This window comes from Sphaeramia orbicularis, chromosome 10, assembly GCF_902148855.1.
Source record: "Sphaeramia orbicularis chromosome 10, fSphaOr1.1, whole genome shotgun sequence".
Classification (NCBI taxonomy): Eukaryota; Metazoa; Chordata; class Actinopteri; order Kurtiformes; family Apogonidae; genus Sphaeramia; species Sphaeramia orbicularis.
In genome coordinates this window covers 13,255,032-13,280,695 of record NC_043966.1, presented here as the reverse complement: position 1 = coordinate 13,280,695, position 25,664 = coordinate 13,255,032, and the positions used below count along the sequence as shown (strand labels likewise).

Here is a 25,664-nt window from a genome sequence, read left to right as displayed (position 1 = left end):
GAAGGGGGGGGGGGCATGAAGTGGCTCATTTGCATTTAAAGGGCCAGTGCTCAAAACGACCTTTCTGGTGTCATTACTCAGAAATAGGGTTGAAGATGGACCTGTGGAGTTGAATTAATGAAGAATTCAGACCCAAGCAGAGCATTTACAGTTTATGTAGACCACAGGGAAGTATTTTAAAATGCATAATTCCATTTAAAAAAGCTAAATATCACTCCTTTAATATATGGCTGAGGTTTGCCACTGTCCTCAGCTAAATCAAGTGCCCAGACAGGTTACTGGAAACATTTGGCTGTCTTCTGAATTGTGTAAAAGATCTATTTGGTTGTTGTGACAAAACCGTCTTGTTTCCAATGCTGTTTGTGAACTTGAAGGCTTTATGACCGGATCAATACAGGCCGTAGATTATCTTATATCTGGGGCAGCAGATCTATGTGAATTGAACTTTTTATAGTTACTACCATGAGTCGAGTGGCAAGATGGATGATAATAAAGTCCTTTAACCTAATGCTGACCCCGGTGTGAGATGAAAAGCAGGGCTCAGGAGGCTGTGTGATTATCAGCGGTGGTCAGTGTTAGATCTGCTTCATTCCTCCAGTAGGAGTGTGTCTGCGTTCAGTCTACTTAGAATCCCAGCCACTACATTAAGGTGGATGGAGTCTCGTACTGCTCTGGACCACAAAACAGACTTACGGGAGATTAGAATTTTATTAATGCAGCTCACATATTTCTGAGAGGCTGGGCTGCTCTGGGGACTAAATAAAGTTACTGGTTGAAGTAAACACTGGTACGTCAAAGATGGCTTCATAAAATGTAAATACAGTCAACTTTAACGCTCAGCCACAGAAGAGCTATTTGGACACAACCGTTTTTTACTGTGTCGAAACAACAGGCTGGCAGAGCATATTCCCTGTGGTTAAACGATATAATCTGGCTTTCTGGACGAGGTCTGCTGAAGGTCTGTTTGCTGAATACTTCCAGAGGTTTCAGCTGTGTTACATGGCTGTCATCAGTCATTTGGCCTGTCTTGGATTATCAGCATTTCTTAATTCACTGGAAAAATCCATCTGAGAGGAGATGCAGACATTGCACATGGACAAAAAACCACAAACACAAGCACACACACTGAAGTTTCCAGTTATTTGAACAGACTTCTACAATAAAAACCAAATGTAAAATGTCCATCTGATCTGTATGAGAGGTGAGTGTAGAGACTCACACTGCAAGGGAACAATATATGTTCAACGGTTCATTCACTAAAGCACATGGGCGCCGTTAGGACTTGAAAACTTCCGGGGGTTAATAAACAAATTTGCAACTGGGGGTGAGGTGGGGTGGAGGATGAATAGTACGTAAAACTGTTCTATTTCTCTCTCAAATTTCACTCAGTATGAACGAGGCACGCAAAGCTTAATGATTTGGTCTCACTGGGAGAGTTCAAAGGTCTGATTAAAAAAAAAAAACTGTTACTGAAGAGTGCAATTGCTTTTCCTAAGCTGGATTTTGCTGTATGTGCTTGTTGTCTTTGTCTGTTTTTAATGTGTTTTATTTTAGAATATTTGTAACTTTGTAATGGTGTGCTGTCTTGACCAGGTCTCCCTCAAAACAGATATTTTAATCTCAAGGGATTTCCTGCTTAAATAAAGGTTAAATAAATGAAATAAAAAGGCTGTACAGTTGCAGGCGCCAATGATGAAGGGGACATGTATTTACTCATATCCTTATTTTAAAAGAAAAAACAAACCTGGGCATTCGGGGCTTAATGCCGAGGTCTAACAACACCGACGCTCAAGCACTTAAAGTGGCTTAAACTTCTGAAACGTTAGGCCCAGTGAGTTCAACTGCAAATCATTTATTTATTTATTTTTTTAAAGTTAACAAGTTATTAATATGCTTTATTTAAACTCAAGAAAATAATGACACTAATTTGCAATGACATTGACAAAGAGCGACAATGACATAAAACTAAAATGTAAAATACAGAATAATAAATTATAATTAAATGAAAATAGGCATCTGAAGACAGTTATATAATAAACAAAAACAACTAATAATTTGAAGGACATGCCAATAGAAGATGAGCAGTTTGTGAGCAAGTTCACTCTCAGGCGGCTCTGTAAAAAGTTCCATTTATTGATTTCATAAAAACTAAAAGTAGTTTTTCCAAGTTGGGTAAAAACATGTGGAACTTATAGTGAAAGCCAGTTATTGGACTGAGTTTAGTCATTTCCTTGAGACCACTGTAACAGGAAAGTGATATGGGAAGGAGGTTATGACAAGAATATGCATATTTTGTCTTTGACGCAAGGAAAACTACCCAACATTTTATCTAAAATGGAATGGAGGGTATTTAAACATCTGCAGTAATAAACCTGCACGCACAGTGAAAAACTGCATCCGAGGACTGAAGAACAGAAGCAGAAGCATGTCCAGAGTTGTTGTTTTTTTTGCTTCCTAAAGATCATCGGGAATTCGACTCAATTTTGATACAGGAATCCAAAAGTCCCGTTACAAATTAGATATTCAAGCAGTTTTTAAAATTATAAACCAAGTTTTACCCTTTTCAGTAAAACAGCAGCATTCCGTGAATTTTCCGTGACGTACTTCTGTTTGACAGTAACAGTTTTGTTAAGTAATGAAGTAACACTAGCTGGTTTAGAACGTGACGTTTGTGTTTTGGCATATCTTCACCGGTTAAAAGCTCCACTTTCAGATGTCATTTTGTTCATTTTTATCAATCTTAAAGTTGCCATCACTAATCTGAAAAGGCAACATCACCTAGATTATTTATGACCTATGAAATATATCATTGTTAGATTATAACTTTGTCATGCAGCAAGAGAGTAATGATTAATAATGGCTGTAGATGCTGTAGTCTGACATGAAACTTTTAAATCAACCAATGACATGAATTTTGACCCACATCTAAATATGAGACATGCTTCTGTATCAAGTATAAAACCCTGGACTGTCAATGTACGCTATGACTCTGATAAAATCATTTTTCGGTGGTCTGTCTGCCGTAGTCCAAATATAGAGCAGCAGTAGTGTGTTTTGATATCTCTGTTGAGTTGTGTTCCGTCCTTTGGGTCACTGTCCTCTGTCATGTCATCAGCCCCACGTCCCAGCAGAAAGAATAAGCTCGATGTAATCAAGTCTCCTGGGATCGGATTTGGGAAGTGGACAAAGCTGTCCTGTTCAGTACCTGCTATCTCCTGTCCTCCTTATTCTGTCTTTCAGTTCAAGTTAAACCTTTAGGGACATGATGTAACATGAAATAAGTCAAGAAATAACTCCAATTAAACATCCACCGGCGACCAGAGCCATCTACTGAAACTGTTTAATACCTGTTGATCCATTAATCCTATCAATACATGTAAATAATTGGTGTAAAATACAGTTTGTCATCTTTTCATGGTCATCACATATGATCCATTTGAACGTTCAGAGGCTCCATAGTGAAAATGGAAACACCATCATCTTCTACAACATTGATTCAAAAGTAAAACCCATGGAGTTGGATCAGTGACAGTGGATGGACACACTTGGTTTATGTTCAGTTAATGATAGATTTTGCTGAAAAAGTCACTCTTTACTTCAGCTTCCTATAATATTCCTCAACTTTAATCTGAGCTTTTATGAACATCTACATGATCAGTAAATTAAATATAGGAAAATGCCTGATCTTTAGTGAAATGAAGCAAAACACACAGAAGAATATCGTAATAAATGGTGATAAATCACTTAAAGGTGGAGTAGGAGATCTTGAAAAAACGGTTCGAGCAAGCTACATTTTGAAAACACACAATTCAAAAGTCTAAACCCCTTTCTTCAGACTTCCCCCTGAAGCCACACCTCCCGAGTACCAGAATACACAATGCTTGTTCCTGAGGGTTCATGAGCACTGTGCAGCATCAGTTTGCCCCCCCCCCCACAGTCCGTAGATCCATGTGTGCTTCATTTATTGTCCTTCAACACCCCCCCGCTCTTACGATTCACCCCTCCTTCCGCGGATCCATGCATACCCCTGAGTTCAGGTCTTCTTGTTTCGATATGTGTTCTAAGTAATCTCGGGCTAGTAAGAACAACTGATTGCAGTCAGACTGATGTCAGGCTAGCAGCCCACTAAAGTTAGCTTTGAATACTGTAATCTGTACATTTCACCATTGTGTTTGTCGGCAGAACAGCCCCAATTCAAACTGATCTGGCTAATGTTACATTCCTGAGTGATTTATGTTAGTGACAAAACAGCTTATCGCTGAACTTTACATGCTAATATAGCTAATATTGCTAGCCAAGCTCTGGCTCCACTTCCTGTGCAAGTGCTCCAAGCCTCTGAGAAGGCGCGATTCGTGCACGAAGAGGTGTACGTGCAGAGGGGGGAGGGACAAATGGCAGTTGATGTTGATAGACATATCACCGTCCAATCATTTCAGTGGGCCAGTACAAATGATTGGTTGGTGTTTTTTCAGTCCTGTCTGTTCCACAGGTGACTAAATTTTTTTCATTTTTGTGTTAGAGCATTTAATTAATTGGTTGCAATCAGGGTGTGAAGGGGATTTTAAGAAATATAGTAAAAAATGCTCCATGAAAACATCCCCCACCCCACCTTTAAGGTTAAATTTAGAAGAAAAAAATCATATGGGAACTGCCACAAAAGCAGCACTGGGTCTTTATGGGTTAAAACACAGATTAAAAGAGCTGAATAATTCTAATAGCGTTTATTTATACAACTCTACGACCCTTGAACTCTAATAATACACACTTCAAGAAGGTAAGCCTCAAAAACAATAATGCATAAACTTGCTACTAAACTAGACTGACAGTGTATTTATTTACTAAGAATGGGGTTACAGTGGGTAGCATTTAAAGGGCAGTTTCCTGTCTTTAAAATGATGTCTAAGAAACCAGTTGTTGGTCTGAGGTTGCATCTAGTCTTTATGTGGATGTTAAGCTCAAATACTGCTGTCAGTTTATGAAAAAAATAAACGTCTGCTGGCTTGTAATGTACTGTATATAATAGTTTTCGGCTCCGTGTTGCCTCTTCTGACTGAAACTCAGAGGAGGCAGTGATTGGCAGCTCAAAGGCACAGAAAGACATAGCAAATATGGTGTGGACAGATGATTTGTTTGGAGTGGGTGTCTAACCTCTAAATTAAACATATGTACACAATCATACACTGAGCAGATGTGCAGCCAATATTAAAATGTAATGGAAATGCACAAAGGCACCAATGATTGAAAAGCTGTCATATAGTGAGTATTCTGTACAGGAAAAGACAAACCTGTGGGATACCAGCACTGGCTTAAAGAAACAAGGAAAGGAACAGTGATGATGAATGTGTATACGCATTATAAACTAATCTGTTGATTTATTAACTGTCCATATACACATACAGTAACTGTGCAAACTTCTTAGTCTACTTTCAGCTTGGTTGTTTTTTCAGGGTTGGAATGAGAATATATATTTATTTCTCCATCTCTTTTCTTCAGATACAACAAGAAAATACAGAAAATATGTGCACAGACTTAAAAGATACAAAAAAACCCTGAACTAAATGTGTTGTAAAGGTTAAAGACACTATTTAAACATTCTGCGTGTTGAATGAAACCTGAAAGTTAAAGCAATAAATGTTATATTGTCTGAACAAAAGAGTTAAAGACATGAAAGTCTAACTGGAGGTCACAGTAAATACAACCATTATGGTTTAGAGAAGCTGTTTTTCACTGAAACTTTTGTATGCACTGCTATACATACTTCTCATATGTCCAGATTGGATCTTAATACAGAGACTGAGAAATGCATATGTGTGGAGATTAGAACTTTACTGAACCAGCGAACCGAACATCAGACTAGGGTGTATGTAGGTGGGGGGCGGTCCATAAACAACGTCACTAGCAAAAAAATCCTGAAAAATCTCTGTTTCGAGGGCCAAACAGCCCTTCCCTCCCACCTCCTCGAGAACTGGGACACCCCTACCCCTACCCCTTTCTCATGAACATGCAAAATTGAGGGGGAGGGGCCAACGGGTGACTTGGGATTCGGCCCTAGTCTCACATAGTCGGACCTACAGTATGTTCACTTTTCATTCGTACTGTGTCAGCACCACGGACAGTTCTGTCACCTTCCACTATTTTCAGTAATGGTTCGTCCAGGATTTGTCCCAAAATGAACTTAGACTGATTCTCATTCAGCAGTGAGACTCAGCTCACTCCAATATTTTCAGCTCCCTATAAGAATCTGCTCAGCTGCTACAGTCTGTTAACACAGTTCCCAAACTTAGGGTCAGGATCTAAAATGGGTCAGGGAGCTGTTAGGGTCACCAACTGGCAGAGGAATATATTCCTAATTAAAACAGAAGACAAGTGTTTTCTGGAACAGTTCATGAATAATGACCAAAGAGAAACAGAAGGAAATGTAAAGGATGAAAACCTTGTAAAAGACATAAAAGTATTAAAATGACACATGAAAATGCAACATGGAAAAAATACATGACTAGACAATGTTAAAGACATGGAACATATTATCAGATAAAAAAAGGAAATAAAAGAGGATTAAAAAACAGACGGTGTTCTGATCTTGGATGAGTTAGTAAAAATGTAGATTTATGGCAATTTATGACATATTTCTGTAAGTCGGGGTCCCAAGGAGACAATAAATCTCTCTTTTGGTGTGAAGCTGAAAAGGTTTATGAATCAGTGGTCTATGGGAAAGACTGGGAGGAGAATGTTCTGTGATACTCATCTGAAAGAAAAACAGAAAATACTGAGATTTAAAGAGTTAGAATCAGATAAATTTGAGTTGTTTTCTGCAAGAGCTGATTAATCTCTTGTCACAATAGTTGGCGATTACTTATTATTTATTTTTAATTTGTACAACAAATAGGGTTTTATTTATTTTTTATTTATTCAAGGAAAAGCAAAAAAGTATTGTTCGTGTATTGATGTTTATTTCAATAAAAGTTATAATTGCACCATTGTTACAATGTTGTTGGGGTTGAGGGGGGCCTGGAGATTTTTCATTCTCCACAGAAAAAGACTGAGAACCACTGTTTTAAGTGGAGCTACAGCTTGGAGAGCTTTTTTTTTTTTTTTTTGCTAGTTTGCAAGTACAAAGCAAGGGTCAAAATGAGCCTTAGTTTTCCCTGTTGTCATTAAAAATGAATATGATTCGTCGTAACAGAACACAACAGCCTCCAAGACCATGATTTAACACAGACTCCAAAGAAAAGTGGAAGGAGTCTAGTTTGGGGTTCCACAGTTAAGAGAAGCAGATGGCACAGGTGTTCAGACGGTTTAATGAGGACATTTGGAGGCTGTGAACATCGTTGAAGACTTCTATAAGTGAGGCGAAGAAGAGGAAGGTGGGAGGGGTGAGCCAGGTGGGTGGGGCTGCACTCCACCGGACCATAATGATGCCTTTCAAGGTGAGAGAGGAGGGGTTGGAGGGGTAATACATCAGAGATTAAGACATGAGGAAGAGCAGCAATCCTGATGAAAGATGGGAGGGAGAGAATTACACCTGCATCCAGGGAGGAAACCGAAGTGACAGGGACTAAATGAAAAGAGGAAATCTGTCTTCGACTGTTACTGCACCCCCAGGAAGAGACAGAGCGGCACAAAGAAATGAGAAGTCCCAGAAGAAACCCAAGCTTTTAGACTGATTTCACAAAAAAAAAAAAAAAAGAAAGAATATAATTAATGTGTACACTGTCTTCTCCCATCTCCTTTACTACACGACAGATCCAGGAAGTTACAGGGCAGTAAACAGAAATGTCAAGTCCAAGAAGAAGCTGATGTTTAGGGACCGAGCACACCAAAAAGAACATTTACTGATATTTATTTTATTTATTTACTTTTTTTTTTTTTTAACCACCTAAGATAATTAATAACGTGTCTGCATCTACACAGTACATCCAAAAAGTTACAGAGCAGCACAAACAAACATTAAGTCCCAGAGAAAACATCTTAGAAAATGATCGCAGTGAAAAAAAACAACAACAGCATTTGTTGTTTTTTTTTAAGGTAATTAATAATGTCTAGATCATTTTCTCCCATCTCCCTTTAATGTGACTAATCATGTTCTGTAAGCAATGATTGTTTTTGCTCCGAAACAAACATGAAAATAATTAAAGAAGAGGTTGTGGATGGCATTTGGTTTATAATAAATAGATCATGTCTGTGGTTTTAATTGCGTACTTTCAGCAGCTGTGTGTCTAATTGCAAACATAAAACTTTTGATGAGTGACATAAAAACACCTACAGCAACGCCTGCTTTTTGCCGTTACATACAGTTGGTTGGATCACAACTGTGTGTATTTTTAAACCTCAAAATATAAGATTTGTCCACGGTTATTTTACATTGATGATGCAAAGAATTGTGCCGCAGAATGATTTCGTTGCTGCTTATAAACCAAACCATTCAGAGTATGTTTGAAGCAGGACCTTGAAGACACTTTGATATGAAAACCTACTCACAGCAAAGTGAAAATCATGAGAATTTGGTTTGTAAAAAAAAAAAAAAAAAAAAAAAAAAAAAAAATTGTTGATCATAGATAGCAATCATACCAGAAGATGAGATTGTGTTGGTATTCAGCAGACGGAGTTTACCTGAGGTGACGGCACATTTTTTCGAAGCACTTCTAAAGACGTCTCTTCCATGTTGATTTAAAAGCCTGGCTCCGTCTCGCTTTCTAAATACCAGGTTAAATGCTACTAAAGGGATTTTTTTCTTCACGTTTTTTTTTTTCAAGATGCAGTCTCAACTTCATGTTTTTTTTTTTCGTGCACTTTCATATAAATGTGCACACCTCCAGCCTGACAGTGTGAGACTAGAAGTTGTATTCTGTTCCCAAGCATCCTGTTAAGTCTGCTCCGTGGGCCTGGGAACTGTTGGAGTTTTTGCATTTGTATCATCCTGGGCAGAGCGGCGGTGAGGAGCTCGCTGCCCTACTGCCTAGATATCCATTTCAGATTCAGTCAGGTGTTGCCGTAGTGACACCTCTAGTTGCTCTTAAAGATTGCAATCAGTGACCTCTGATTTGGGTAGCCCAGTTGTCACACTGCACTGGCTTGATATATTGTGAGCTGTGGCAGTACCAGGGCCCAGGAGACGGAGATGGAAAAGCTGGAAGAGACTGTGGGGAGGTGGGGGGGGGCCGAGATGGGGCTGTTGTAGCTTAGCTGACTGCTGCTATTCTGCTGAGGCACCTCTTTGGCCGTATAAATAAAACAGTAGTGCTTTTAAAGGGGCAGCTGGAGCAGCCAGCGGGTGGTGGGTTCATTCACGGTTATGGCCTCAGCAATCAGACTGGACACGCTTTGCTTTTTTTACTCCACTGACTGTACTTTTTCGAGAGGGATTTATATGTTTTTAATTACTCGATGCAGTTAAAATGAACCAGAGTGATAAGCGGAGGCATATATCTTTACGTAATGGAACAGTCTTGGTTGATGTACGGGAACTTTTAGGTCTCCTGAGTGCCACCTGGATTTACAGTGATTACAGGAGGAGAAGTTGTTTGTTCCTGCAGCTTCTTATTACTTCAGTGGCTGCAGAGTCCAGACCGACTGGTATTTGTGTGGTATACCAATATTTCCAAATACATGGGTATTTCTATTGTTATTCAGCAAGATTATTTTGCATCTAAAAATGCAGTTAACTATATTTTTTGTGTAATAATTGCATGTATTCTCTCTGTTTTTCCAAGGAAATAAAGAAATCTATAAAGAAGCTACACTCACATTACACTGGTCTACAGTTTTATTTATTTATTTTGGAAATTATCTGCTTCAGAGATTAAATGTGCTAAATGTTGCATATTTTAATCTGATTAATTAGAAAAATAAATGACAAAAGTTCTGGTTTGCTGATGTTTTATAGGTATATGATAAAGTGTTATAACACATATATAATGGGAGTGGATCTCTCCTTCACTGTGGTTCTCCCTGAGGTTTCTCTTTTTCCCACTAGGTTTTTTTTTGGAGTTTTTCCTTGCCAAGAAGGAGGGTTCTCCTCATCCTCATCATGTCTATGCATGTGCTGATATCAGCATAGACATAGACATGGCAGTAAATGAGACGAAAAAAAAAAAAAGATTTTAAAAATTCATTAAAAATTTTAACTTTGACCTACTGTTCCCAAAATGTAATCACATCTATTCTTGGTCACTGGCAATCTATACACCCAATTTGGTATGAATTAACCAATAGTTTTGCTGCTAGAGTGTTAACAAACAAACACACCAACCAAAAACAATACCCCTCTCCTTCCCTTTGGGGGGTGGGGTAATAAAGCTAATTTCTTGAACATGTCATGCCTTGGATGTGTTTCATCATTTTGCTGAAACATCTACCAATTATGGGCCCCATGAAAGCATAATCATTGTGGACCCTGCAGAATATGACTATCTTCTCAATCTATCGGACAGGGGTGGGGGGGTATATAGGTGAGGGGGCGGTCCATAAACTAGCCATCGCTTGAAAACGAAACTGAAACTTAACATGATTTCGACGTTCGACTCCCGACTTCTATGCCTCTCTTATGCAGCGGCTCTTACACGAAATTTTCACAACTTCTAACATACACCCACTGTGCCCCCTCCACTGCTCTATGGGCCCCCTACAAATGCTGGGCCTCATGAGTTTATGTTTACCCTTCCCTTATCGGCACCCCAGCCCCTTACCCCTTCACGTGAATGTGCAAAATGGAGGAGTAGGGTAAGGGGGAGGGCCGAGGGGTGAATTGGGATTGGGCCTTAGTCTTCTGATGTGGACTGAAAGGAGAGCAGCACAAGGAAGGAGTGCATTTGCATATTCTCATTTTTTGTTTTTTTTCCCCCTCTGATTTTCGCTCCTGTGGCTTTAAGTGAGAGATCTGAATTTGTTCCATCACTGCTTCCATTTGTTTATACCAGTGGCATATAGACATATAACAACATCCATTAAAACTACGATTGCTTTTCTGCCACTTATTTAGAGCCTGTTAAGTTTATTCATACTGGAAACTGACCTTGGGCACTTTAGTATGTGTTTGTGTTCAGAGTAAGAGAGACGCTGCTCTTCTGTGTGTACAGTAATAACAAAGCTCCTCACTTCCTGGAGACGAGCCACATGCTGCAGCAGTATTTTCTACTGGCAAACACTTTAATCACAAATGATTTGACCCCAACTGTTGTAATGCACCAGACGTCCAGTATTTCCATCCAAGTGCGAACACGACCTCCACGTAATATGAACAGTTCAAGGCAATTAATAAGAGGCAATGGTTTTCAGTGTGGAACGTGGCAACACATGGCTCCAGTTGCCACATATGGAGCATGTAACCAGAGGCATTTGTCACACACAAGGTCATTGAACAGCCGAAGCCAAACACTAAAACAAACTGTGACAAGAACATGACCTTCACACGCCAACACCAAACCTGAACACCACCTACCACGGAAATGCCTCTGCATTCTGACTAAAAGCCTCGGTGTCAGATTAACCACCGCTCTGCAAATACTCTTCTACATCGACGTTTTTAAAATATCACAAAATGGAGACTAAAAGCTCAGCTGAGTGGATGAAATAGTTTGACTCCACAGCACCCAGTTCAGATGCATCAGCCTGAAAAAATGCCATGTGCTTTAACCCTTTTATCAGGCAAGTGACTATTTTTGGTCATTTCCGCACACATTACAAGACAGTGACAACAACAGTTACAATGAGGACAGTGAGTCACCAATCTCAGGTCCAATGTGGAAGGTCACAGGGTCTGGAAGGTCCACCTCTGCATGAACAGTGAGTGTACCTGCAAAAATCAAAATCTTACCAAGTGTATTTTTCTCATTTCTAGTCAAAATATCTCATCACACTTAAAATAAGACATAATCACCTTAAGAGTAACTTGTAAGTGAGATATAAGAACTTATTTTTGGACAATAGATCTTGAAAATCTTATTTCAAAAAATCTTACCAAGATTATTTTCACTTGTTCCAAAAAAAAAAAAAAAAAAAAATCTTGAATTAAGAAAAAAAAAAAAAAATCTGCCAATGGAGCAAGTGAAAATGATCTTGGAAAGATTTCTTGAAATAAGATTTTCAAGATCTATTGTCTGAAAATAAGTTCTTATATCTCACTAACAAGTTACTCTTTAGGTGTTTATGTCTTATTCTAATTGTGATGAGATATTTTGACTAGAAATGAGAAAAATAGATTTCGTAAGATTTAGATTTTTGTAATGTACCTGCTTTGTTAGGTACCCTGAAGTAATGGTACTAATGTAAGCAATGATGTTCAAAAGGATAATGTGGATGTGGACAGGGGTCTGGATCAGTAGTTATGTTGGTCTACTGTTCTAAAATACATGTTCCAATCACCTCATATGTGTTTTTCTTGTATTTTTCATATATACTTCTTGGATTTCTTATTTTTCATTTTTTGCTATAGGAACCAAATATGGTAATTTCATTGACCTTGATTTTCTACATGACAATAAAAATACAGTAATAGAGTCTTTTTATGTCCTCCAATAACACACCAAGGTTGTAATGTTGAATTTCAGAGTGCCTCTATGAGTGCCCTATAAAGGGTTAACTTTTGGGAGTTTTAGTGTTGATGGTTCTGCTACAACAGAGTTATCTCTCATTGAGGAGTGTTAAGTGGATTAAAAACCCATGGGGATACTTTTATCTGCCGTACTATGGTCATTATTCTTGATATATAGACAGGCTCTAAGACCAAACTGTATTTCCTGTGTAGTGATTACATGTTCATTAGTTCTGTTTTTCGTTTGGTTTTCTTTCTATTACAGCTGCAGCTATTGATTCTTTCTGGAGTCGAGTATTCTACCAAATATTTCAGTGATTAATCAAGTAATCAGATTTCATCATCAAGCCGTCATCGAGACTCATTATTGTAAACTACAACAAATGCATAGCCTACGTTCTAACCACGCTGTTGTGTTTCACAGTTAACAATCCCGTTAAATCGGCTGATGTTAGGCTACTGTTGAGTGGAAAATGTGCATTTATCTCGTGCTGGAATCGGATCTGTACGTACACACATTGCACAAGATTCTCTGTTTTTTTAAGTTTGAAGTGACCCCAAACTTTGGACATCTTTTGCCTTTTGCGAACGGTCTCCTCGCTCTCTTCCATAGCAATGACTTTTTGACTTTTTAAATCATGTGCATTACTGTTTACAGTCCCTGTAGAACACAAACCCTGGACGGAACACAAGTGACCACTTAACCGAAATAAATAATTAAACGAATACTGGAGGCAAAAAAAAAAAAAAGATTCAAGGGTTTTTTTTGTACTCACATTACTTGAGTATTCGTTGCAGCTCTACTTTCTATTTTTTTTTTGTGAGCTGATGAAAAAAACTACATTTTCCCCTGGAGATCAATGAAGTTCCTCTGTATCTATAATATAAGAAACCCAAAGGATGCTGAACACTTAACATGTAAATATTTAATTGTTTGTTTGCTCTTTCACATACATTTCCATAATCTGTGCTATGTCCATTTGCTATAAGAGGAGACAGGCTCCTGCGACATGGAAAACACATTCTCTAGTCACACACTTGAAGTGGAAAACTGCCACTTCTGTTTAATCTTACATGGATGAAACTACATTCGCATAGAACTAAATGAAATGCTTTACAGTGGATATGTGAATGCTACATAACACAAGAGCCGCAATATACAGTCAATAATGGAAGCTCTGTTTATTAAAACCTATTATTACCTCATAAATCACATATAATAAAGGCACAGATGGCGTTACAATATGTCTTGCTACTATCACAGCTTGAAAGAAATTTGAGGAAGTGTCAGTCTGACAAGTCCAGGGTTGGGTGTTGTAAGACGCAAACCTACACTCGACTCTAAAAATACACTAGATTCCTGCTGAGTTGTTATTGGTTCCCTAACGGACTCTGGCAAATTGACTTGGTTAAATTAGATGGGATAATGGTAGCCATTTTCTAATTAATGTTGACACTCCCCTGTGTAGACCTGCACTGTTTGGATTGGTGGGGTGTAGATACTGTATGTAAGAGGTTGTGTGCGTTTGTGTGCCTATAGACAATGTATGTGTTGGGGTGGGGTGGGGTTGGGGGGGTGTGCACATGCTCCTTTGACGGTGCTGACCTTCATATCCCCCGGGTACGCCAGCAGCTATTTATCTTTTATTCATACTGCCATTTGTGACCACGGCAGCTTCTCTGGCACCGACACTTGTCAAAACAGACCCTGTCCCATGATATGCAACATGCTGCCGCCTGAGCAGCACCCACTACAGCGGCTTATGCAGATTCCAGGGCAAACATTAAATTTGTTGGTTCCCTTCCCAGAAATTAACTAGCCTCTCTGTGTTGCAACAGCCAGATTTTTTTTTTTTTTTTTAAATGAATAGATTCTCTTGTTTTTGTTTTTTTATTTATTGGTGCTGTTAGATAGGATGTTTGTACCCTGGTACTCAGAGAACATTTCACACTTAACATGCAGCTCTTACTTATGTCTGGAAGAAGTCCGTTTGTGTCTTCCTGTCAGATGTAACTGTTAAACAAACTGAGGCGTCATTTCAAAGCTCCCTGACTATTGCTCTGTCTTCTCTAATATGGATATTTTTCTTGACGGGTGTTTTGTATTGTTTTTTTTTTTGTTTTTTTAACTATCGTCTGCATTCCCAACACAGATACTGATTTCAACCTGTAAAAAACATATAAGATAATCCACTAGTATTTATCACACATGACATGTTAAGACGAAAGCAGCATAAAAATACATAAGATCAAACAGAAATGAAAGGTCGACTTGACTGCAGAGAAGAATGCATTAAAATATGTCAAGTTCTGTTGCTGACAATGAAACCTCATTTGCATGCAAGATCAAAAGTTTCATTATTGGCCCCGCCCCCCCAGGGGGAGGCAAGGGGTATTGTTTTTGGTTCAGTTTGTCTAACAAGCAAAACTATTGGTTGAATTTATACCAAATTGGGTTTATAGATTGCCAGTGACCCAGAATAGATGTGGTTACATTTTGGGAACAGTAGGTCAAAGTTAACAGACATGATGACATCATGGATTGATGCCAAAATAAGTTACAATATGTGCGAGGGGTGGGGTTTGTTATGCCTGACACCACTTCTTTTCTTTTTCTTTTTTCTTTTTATTTGAGGTTAAATGATAGACCATGTAAAAGAAGACAGATGAGATGGATCTTCAAAAATGAAGATTTGTGCTTTTTTGTCTCATCTGGTTCAAAGTGGGAAGATATTTCCATTTTGGACAATTCTACAGCCCAGAAACATCTATTTAAGATAAAATTAGAGAAAAACAAGTGCATTTTAGCAGTTGGGTTGAGAGTCCTGTTGGTCATTTGTCAGTAATAAACTCTGCATCACATATTGAATTATTTTTGGACTTTTTGGACTCTATCTAAAGCTGCCAGTTGGACCAAACAGAAGTGATATGGTTGAAATGTCAAATATCATTTGCAGTTGATATAATTCAGAGCATTTTTCATCTCTGTGAAATAGAAAATCTTCACAGCTGTCTTCTTTAAAGTTTCTAAACTAAAAAGGAGTCACTTATTTTTCAGAAACAATGATAAAATTTTCAGTGCCTTTCAATATCTTTGGTTCATTTGAGGTCAAACAGACTGAAGATGAAAATGAAAATGACTTCTTGGCTTTTGTGCTGATTTTACTTCTACAGAGTCTTGATAGAACTTCTTTGAGCCTCTTATATCCAAATTGTCGTTGGCGTCAGTGTTACACGACACATCTCATTTAAATGTTCACTGATTACTCAAGATGTTTCACAGAACGTACGCTGGAAGGAATTTAGCAGATAAAAATGGGATCCCACGCATTCAGTAATGACATGTCATTGGTTTGTAGAGTTGCACTGATTTCACTAAACCAGTCATCAGCGCTCAGTGAGAACCCAGTTCTACTGAGTGGAGATCTCATTACAGCACTCACTAAATCATTCTCGCCTGATCATCCCAAGCAAAGTTCATTTGTCTTTCTGAAGACTCTACGCAGCAGCTTTTAAACATGTGTTTTTTCCCCTCTTAGGTAGGTGATTACTTCATACAACGTGGCAGAGATGTCACCTACCTCCCCTGGGAATTGAAAAGCGTCTTTCCAAACAACTAAGTTTGATTTTTTTCTTGTGGGCTGGTTGACATCAGCTAATATGACTGTTATTAGAGGAGAAACACTTCTAGATCTAACAATGGGAAGTTGATATGACATGTGTCAACCGCTAGTTCTAGTCATTATTTTCTCTTTGCCTCGACTCCACTCTGCTGAACCTTTCATGTAGTTGACTTCTTTGATCTGGAGCCTCATGTTTTCTGTTGCTGTCAGGGTTAGCTTTTGACACCTGTGTGATGGATTTGTTCGTCACTTTCTTTTGTTGACAAAGCTGCTGCTTTCTTAGTTTGCGGCAGTGAAAAGCTGCACAACTGTCACTGTGTGCTCCCCTCAGGAAAATAATCCTTATTTTGTTATTCCTTTTTGTTATTGTGATGCAGACAATCACAGACATGCCCAGATTTGGGTTTTGTTGAACATAAACAGCATCTCATTGTTAAATAATGTAAGTCTTCAGGGGAATCTTTTTTTTTTTTTTATGTACAGGTACTAATTGGCTGCGATTTAAAACGCTGCAACCTGGTTCTGAAATCCTAAATGTAGTGTTTTTTTAATCATGCACATTTCAACACCTGGGAGTCATTATGTAGTTAAAAAAAAACATGTGTTTTTAGGCGTCCCTTTTTTCCAGTAACATTTAAATAGGATTTTTGCTCGTCTCTCACATGAGTAGAAGCAGGTTTTCAGAGCCTCTCTCTCACCTTCTGCTTCTGCATCTCTTGTTTCTTTTCTCCTCCAGATGATAATTGCCGATTGAGTGATTACCGTCGTCTGAAAACCAAGATTCTAGAGCTGCATGACAAAAGATACATGGGGTCTGCAGTCCGCGGGAGCCACAGGGACAACATGGCCGCCAAGAAGCAGCTGGTCGATATGATGTTCAAGCGCTTTGATGCAGATAACAGCGGTCAAATAGATGCCGGAGAGCTTTCACAGGTAAGAATGTCAAACAGGAGGAGATGCTTTGATGTTAGTTAGATGTTAACCATTGAAGAAAACACTGCTTAGGCAAAAACTAGGTGACTTTATACAGCTAGAAACATGGTATGACTGAGAATGCACTGTTAAATGTGTTTGTGTAGTTTATTTCTTTAATGTTAAATTAAAGAAAAAAAAGATTGAATATGTATTATTTGTCTTATGTTTAAGTGTTTATTTATTTTCTTCTGTTTGACATTCATATTCGAAATATCATCAATCAATCAATCAAAATTTATGCTATGATCAATCACAGCATACACACTGTGGTACAACATAGAGTATGTAATTGTTCTGTAACTCTAAAAGACCTGAACAGTGGCCAGTGTCTAAAAGCATCTACTGATCTAAAATGTGCAATAACTTTATAACCACTAATCCTATCAATGTATTTAAATAATTCCTGTAAAATGCAATTTCTCAGCTTTTCATGGTCATCAGATATGACCCATCTGGACGTTCAGAGGCTCCGCAGTTACCGTGGAAACACTGTCATCAACACAAATGCTAGTGGTTGTAGACACCTGCTTTGCATTAATGAGAAGATTTGCCCCCCAAAAAGTTGCTTTTTCTTTCATTTTCTCCTAATAATCTTTGAATTTAATCTGAGCTTTTATGAACATCTCCACGGTCAGTACATTAAATATACAGAAATACCTGATTTTCACTGAAAAAGTAAATGTAGGGAAACATTCATTCATTTGGAACCCACAAAAATAATTCAAGGTCTTTAAAGGTTGAGGGTTTTAAACAAGATGTGTTTTTCCATGCAAACAGAAACAAAGACAACACTGAGCTCAAAATACAAGACTCCGAACCTCAGAATGGTAAAACAACAAAATGGAAGCTAACTACAGTTTCAAGGGTTAAAGGTTTGAAGGTTAACACATGCAAATAACTACCACCCTGACTAAAATCCATATAAATGTGGATCTTAGTGCATGCCAAAAGAAAAAATAAGACATGACTTGTTTATCTTCAGCCTCAAAAAGCTGATAAACACTGTCAAAATGTAAATACGATGCCTGACAATTTCACACTCATCCTGTATATTTTCAGAGGATGAAGTGATACAGTCTTCTTCTGTGGTATAGTCTGTGATCATGCTAAGCAGTCTCAAATCATGTTACCTTGCCAGGCGGCTGGACTCATAAGATCATGAAATCACATGAGGATTACATGTGAAAGTCTAGCATTGATTTACTGAGCATCCTGCCCTGAATCTATGGCAGAAACCCTCAAGGATGGAACCTGTAGAGGAAACAGTACTATTGGAAACATTTATACTGTTTCATGGCAAGGTTGTAATAGTTTAGGATTTGTTAGTTTTATTTAATTTTGACTTTCTTCTTTCTCTGATTCAGTTTTAATATTTTTTTTAAAGCAGGTTTGCTAGTTTTTAGTAGTTTTCATTTTCTTCTAAATGCTTAGCTTTAATATTAGTTTTAGTGTTTTCATATCTTTTCTCTTCCTCGTCGTCGTATTCAAATGAATCCCATACAGGACTCTGCTGCTTCTGAACAACTTTAGTACCCACGTTGTCAGGTAGAGTGGGGACGAGAAGACGGATCTAAACGACAAGTTGACGGTCCGTGAAGTGCCGTATGGTGCCGCCATCTAAAATTGCTTGAGCGAAATAAATCGATTTCATATCAGTCCGACATTGACGAAGATGAAAATTAACGGAATTTTATCCATAATTCTTACACGTTTTAGTTTTGTAAGCACACAATACAGTTTCAGTTAGTTATCATTTTTTCTTTTAATAATAGTGTGTATTTATTTCAGTTAACAAAAATGTTTTTTCAATGCTAGTTTTCATCATTTCGTTAGTTTTAATAACCTTGTTTCATGGTATGAAGCAGTGTTTTTCAACCTTGGGTTCAGGATACCATGTGGGGTTGCCTGAAATTTCTAGTAATTGATTAAAAACAAAACAAAACAAAAAAACTTACTAATAAAAATATATGGTGAGTTAAGAGAGAATCACAAAACTGTGAAGCTGAAACTGAAGCACTGTGGTACTGTTCATCTGTCAAATGTTCATTGTGGTCAGTTTCAGATGCTGCAGCTCTTTCATAATTCATAGTTTGAGTTCTTGTTTATTCAGTATTAATTGTCAGCCTTGTAAATCCAACCTGGACTGATTGTACATATCCTGACCAAGGAAAATAAAATTCTCACTTTGTGCAGTAATCTAAACCTGGCTTTTCTGCCTCCATCCATAATAATATACATTATATAGACTAAATGTGTCTAAAATTAACATTTATTTGGAACATAGTATAGCAAACTATTACATTTTTATTTTTATTTTTATACAACCTTTATTTACCCAGGCAAGCAGTTAAGAACAGATTCTTACTTACAGATGCACCCTGATCAAAGAGCAATGGCTCCTTGAGGGGTAGGGGGTGAGGGGGCTAAAAGTAAAAACAAGGTTAAACAATTACAAAAACAAACAGTTAATAAATACATACATTACAACAATGCATGATCAAAAACAAATTAATTTAATGTTGTTAAATGTGAATAATGTTAAAATGGGGTCAGGAGCCAAAAAAGCTTGGGAACCACTGCGATGAAGTGTCATACTGGCCAATGTTACCCCAGTGTTTAGTCGGTAAATATGTGCAAAAGCAGGCTGAAAAAATAAATAAACCATGTGTGAGGCGAGATTTGTCTGTGATTTGTCCATTTCGCTCCGTTCACCCTCCCCTCTGGTCGCTGTGGTGCATTGCTTTCGGTCAAACCTTTAGAAAAGCAGCGTGGGTTAAAGCAGTCCTGGGCTCATTGCAGGCTGCAGCCTTTGACCAGCGCTGCCAAAAGGCAAAAAAAGGAAACAAAAAAGCATTTTGTGGCTTCTATGAGGATGGGAAATATTCAGTGCATAACAACGACAATCTGCCAATATGTGAGGTATTTGAATAATTTCAATACGCAGCCTGTGGTGGGCTTCAGAACCATGATCCAGTTACTGGTCTGAGGTCGGTTTCCTGCTGATCCAGTAAGAAAACCCATCTGTAAAGGAGTCACCTTGGTTATGCTTTTCAGCGCTGACTTGTCATTAAACTTATTTAAATGTGTCTGTAGTATTTTTAGTTCAAAGAATGTAAGAATACCCTAAAAAACAGAGATATTTGTGCCGTATTTTAATATAATTTACATATTTTTACATGTTTTTACATTTTACACACAGCATGGGAGAAGCTGATGCTTAGTGAGTGCAACGTCAACAAGCCATGTTATTGTGTGTGCCCTGAAATCACATTTGAATATGCCCTTTAAACGCTGTGAATATATACGGTGGGCAGATTCTCAAACCTCTTGGCGATGCTTTTTCTGCTGTCAGAGGTTGAACTGTACCACTTCACTTCTCCCTTGGAGTTTGAATGACACAAGCTAGTCCGTAATAATTAACATCCAGATGGAGAACCTCTTTTCAGGTGATCCTCGAGGGTTGCTTTAAGCCCACCTCTCCTTTTTTATCCTTGAGACATATGGAAATGTTGGCGGACTTGATACAGTGTCAGTACGACAAATTCTTCACAAAGCTTTTCTAGAATAGACTGATAATAAACTATCAGTGGAGTGCAGGTGACCCTTTTGGGCTTTTTTTTCATATCGTAATTCAAAGGCTTTTATTGCACACATTCATCGTCTTCTCTGTGGTTTAACTTTGATGCACACAGAGAAATGAGTGGCAGCTGTATTGGATTTATTTATGCCCTTTACAGAAATAAAACAAACAAGACTGTGAATAATATATTTTTTTTTATCTTACCGAAACTGCCAGATCTGTTTTGAAGGAGTGACAAAAATAATAGCATTATTAACACCTACAGCTGAGAAGTAAACTTTTTATACATCTCCACAGTTCTCACTTCAGATTAAATGCTCACTTGATACATTTTAGGAAAAAAAACTGTTTAATCAATCTGATAAATCACTTAATAAGCAAATGCTGTAGTGAGGTGACAGCGTGTTAACACGGAGGCGCCTGAATGTAATTATGGATTGGGTCTATAATGAGTTTTTATCTTCTTGTATAAATGTTCTCTCAGCTGCATTTCACAATCTCATTTTTAATAATAAAGTAGCTCAGACAGTATACTCTAGAAATGCAGCGAGTTTTATGCATGTATCACACAAGGCTCTGCCAGGATCATTTGTATGTTTTAACCCCAGTTGTTTAAAGCAGCAGACTTCTGTGTTATTGACTGAAGATGAATGCAAATGCAAAAGATAAATTCATTCATTTAAATTTTTGGTGTGAATAAGCCCTAATAGAACAGTGCACATTAAACCGTGCTCCTATCAGCAGTTATAAGTATAAACCCATGACTGACGCGCTCATGCCCTAAAGCAGCCTTTATAATTGGAGCATTTTCTGATCTCATTCTCTCAGAAAAGCTCCCTCATCCTGGCTTGCTTGACTTGTTAGGCATATTCACAAGGAGGGGCAGGGGAGCAAATTGTCTCTGCCCTTTTGGTCAAGGGTGCCCTTTGAAAATGGCAAATCAAAACTTCTTTTTTCTCCATGCATTGCGTGTATCTGTCTGTTGATCAAAGAAAGAATATCTGACTAAAGTTTCAAGGCCATAGCTTTTAAAACTGCCTTTTGTGTCCCTGGACAGAAGTGGAGTCAAGAGTTTGTGTGTATTTGAAACAAAGCAGATCTCTAAGAACAAGAAGGTGATGAGTGTGAAGCTTTAATTGACAGTGGTATTTCAAAGACTTCCTTACAAATACATAATAAGCCTGTTTTTAAATTTACACAAGGATTTTTCTTTAGGAGAAATAAGTAAGTTAAGTAAGTTAAGTTAATTGTTGGCAGAGAAAATAAATCACAGTATATCGCATATCTCAAAACTCACAGTAAAACCCAGTGTAGTTTTCTCTATTTTGATAAAATAACGATAATAATTGTTCTTTAACCCTCAAAGACTTAAACAGCCGCCAGAAAATAAAAGCATCTACTGATTTAAATGTTAATCACTTTTGAACCACTAAATGTAAAATGTATGTGTAAATGATTGAGGTAAAATGCAGTTTCTCAGCTGTTGTGCATCATCAGATATAACATACGTGGATGTTCAGATTGACTGATTCACTGGTTAAAAGCCATGTACTTTGACAACAATGTCTGTAGATACATGTTATTATGTTCTGGTGGGGATAGATTTTACAGCAAAAGTCTCTGTTTTGATATAACATTTGGATTTAACCTGAGTCTTTATGAACATCTAAATTAAATATAGGTAACTAGAAAAGCACTCGGAGAACACAGACCTCCACCAAGGTAGATCAGCCCCCCCAATCACCACCAAAATGTAATCATTTGTTCCTTGTGCCAGTATCAACATTTCCTGAAAATTTCACCCAAATCCGTCCATAACTTTTTGAGTTATCTTGCTAACAAACAGACAAACAAACAAACAAACACACAGACAGACAACCCCCAATGAAAACATAACCTCTGCCGTTAAACTTAACGGAGGTAGAAATACTTGATTTTCACTGAAAATGCAAAGGATAATATGGTCATTAATGGTGATAAACTGCTTAGCAAAACTTAAATGTACAGAAAAATTCATTTTAAAGTTGCCACAAAATAATTCAAGGTCTTTGAGGGTTAATGTTTTCTAAACAAAACTATGTACTCCATCACGTTCAGGTCTTTTCCAATTCCCATTCTCTGCTCAGTAGGCCCTATCATATCTGTAAGATTATGAAGAAGTACAGACTCCGTATTGGGGTTAATTATCAGATAGATGTTCTATCTGACTAACCAGTCAATGTTCTATTGGCTCTAAATTAAGCTTTGATTCAAAATGGGCAGAAGCTACATTCTCAATAAACATTACAGCTGGTTATCACATCAATGATGTGTCTCAGTTCATTTAGCTCTCAGAATCTGCTGAAAGCCAGCGAGCATGTCCATGGCTCCTCTTTTAATGGAGCCCAATAATCACTCTTTAGAGCGAAGTGACTGCAAAATCTGAAGCATTCACAGGGATAAAAGCTTTGTGTGGGGGGAGTGGGCCCATGTCACACCATTTCCAAGAAATTTAAGCATCAAAGCCTGCACTTTACCTTCAAGGCCACCTACATCACTCCAACTCACACTGAGCTCCAATGAAAGAAAGTCAAGCTGACTCTACTAGTTTAGGACCTATATTCATTTTAGATTTGTATAAGAATTCAGCTAAACATTTAGTAACAATTATTAAAAAAAAAAAAAAGCCATATGTATAGATGGAATCAAATCATTTAAAGGTGTGATATTTAACTTCTTTTTAAAGGGAATTATGCATTTTAAACATTTCCCTGTGGTCTACATAAACTGTAAATGCTATGCTTGGGTCTGAATTCTTCATGAATTCAACTCCATAGGTCTATCTTCAACTGTATTTCTGAGTAATGACACCAGAAAGGTAATTTTGAGTGCTGGCCCTTTATTTTTTATTTTTATTTTTTGTCTTTTTGTAGCCTGCTGGCCTCAGTTAATTTCTTTCTTTTTTCTTTATACTTTAATTTTGACAGATTTTACATTTTTTAACAAACAGACAACAAAACGAAAATGCAAATACATAAGAAGCAACAGACGTCAACAAGCACAGACAGGGCAGTCTCAAAACTTAAAGTACAATGGTGAGCGCTGGCCCTTTAAATGCAAATGAGCCACTTCCTACCCCCCCACCCCCTCCAGGTTGTTTGCTGTGCTGCTCTGTCCCGTTCAACCACTTGTGTTCGTTAATTCAACCAACAACTGAACATTGTAGATAACTGGCTCAAAGTTTGGACACATTTTCAGTTTTTACTACAACCGCTGCTGCTGACTAACAATTATGTTGTACTCTGAGAAATGTTCGTCGAAAGTCTTGACCTTATTTGTGCAAAAGTCGTGACATAACTAATTATAGACGTAACAAATTAAGCAGGAATTAAAACAGGTTGTAGAAATCCACTCGATTTTTGCTAAAATGAATACAAAGATTGCTTTGCAGCAGCTGGAGGGTTCAAATTCAAACTTTATGAACTATTAGAATCCAAATACACAAATAAATGAACCAAAGGCTAATAAAAGTGGGTTTAGATAAATATGACTCCTTTAAAATGCCAAAGACACTAGTATCAGTTTGCTGTGCACCACAGATATCCATTATTTGTAGAGATTCTCAGATAGGGTTGAGATCTATCATTACAGGTGACTCCTAAATTTTGGGCGAGTCGTCTGGGAAGGGAAGTGCACTGATCCGAAGGATGAGCCATGATGTATAAAGCCGTCCCTTGTGATCAGCTTTCTGACAGCTGATCTAGTATGATGGATGCTTTACTGCCACCAGGGCCATGTTGAGAGTGCTGAATAGGATCATGTTTTAGCAGGATGACGATAAAACCTGCAGAGTGTTTGCAGCCCTTCCACCGTTTACTCTGACAACACGTCTGAGTCTCAATTTGTGCTACAATAAACTGACAGCTACTACTGCACGTCTGCATCATCAACTATGACATTCATCACAGGCCACAAGTTTGGACTCATTGCAGATATTTATGATAAATCTGTGAGTAACAGAAAGTTCATCTACTCAAAATAAGAGTTCCACTGAGATACCTGAGGTTTACTGGAATAAAAAATGAAACCCTGTCAGATGATGGTGGTTCAATGTGGGGTTTTTTCTGTCAACAAGAATTCAAAACAAAACATAACGTGCCTGCACTTGAAAACCCTCGGCCTTCAGTCCACACCAGGGTTTCCTTATCATTGACTATCTGCCCCCCACCCCCCCTGCTTGAGAACTACTGGTGCATGCCAAAGTGTTTGCACATACAGATGGACAGACAGACGCTGAACCAATGACAATACCCTGCGGTGAAGGCCGAGAGTAAAAATGATTCATGGACATTATTTTCATTTAACCCATAAGGACCCAGTCTGACTTTTATGGCAGTTACCAAATGATTTTTTTTCTCTATTTGACCTTTCCTAAAGCTGGATTTATAGTCGCACGTAGCTCTGCGTCATGTAGCGTTATTTGCTCTCACACTCGAGCATACTGTAGTGGCATTATTTTGAGAAAGTGTTGTAGTTTTCCTTCAAATCAGAAGGTGGCAGTAGTGCTGGTATTGGCTGGTTAAAGATTAAACTCAACTGGGCGGAGTTGTTTCCATGGTTTCGATATCTTCCGGCAGGCATTTCCTGTTTTAAATCAACAATAGCGGCCGACACGGAGCAATGTCTGTGCGGGCTTGTAGAAGTCAACGAAGATATCATTGTTCTTTTAAAAGTATTACAGCGTAAGCGATGGAGAAGGAGGCAACACAGGAGATGGGCTGTGACTGCTGAACGAAAACAGTTGAAACGACTATTACTATATACTCATCAAATAAAGGCACAATTTTGGTAAATTATGTGGGTTAATTAATGTGCATAACCACACAGGTCTTTCAGGAGCAAAAAATAACAGACAAGAACAGAAGTGAAATAAGTAATGAACAAAAACAAATAAACTATATACAGCAGAACCCCACAA

General features: G+C 38.0%; 1 protein-coding gene across 2 annotated transcripts in view; it reads left to right on the top strand.

Moving 5' to 3' along the window:
- fstl5 (follistatin-like 5) overlaps positions 1 to 25,664 on the top strand; it is a 339,290-nt gene that overhangs the window by 156,151 nt on the left and 157,475 nt on the right. For both annotated transcript variants that reach the window (XM_030146006.1, XM_030146007.1), the window contains exon 5: positions 16,889 to 17,085. In XM_030146006.1, coding sequence (XP_030001866.1) covers positions 16,889 to 17,085 — 197 coding nt within the window. The remainder of the gene's footprint in view (positions 1 to 16,888; positions 17,086 to 25,664) is intronic.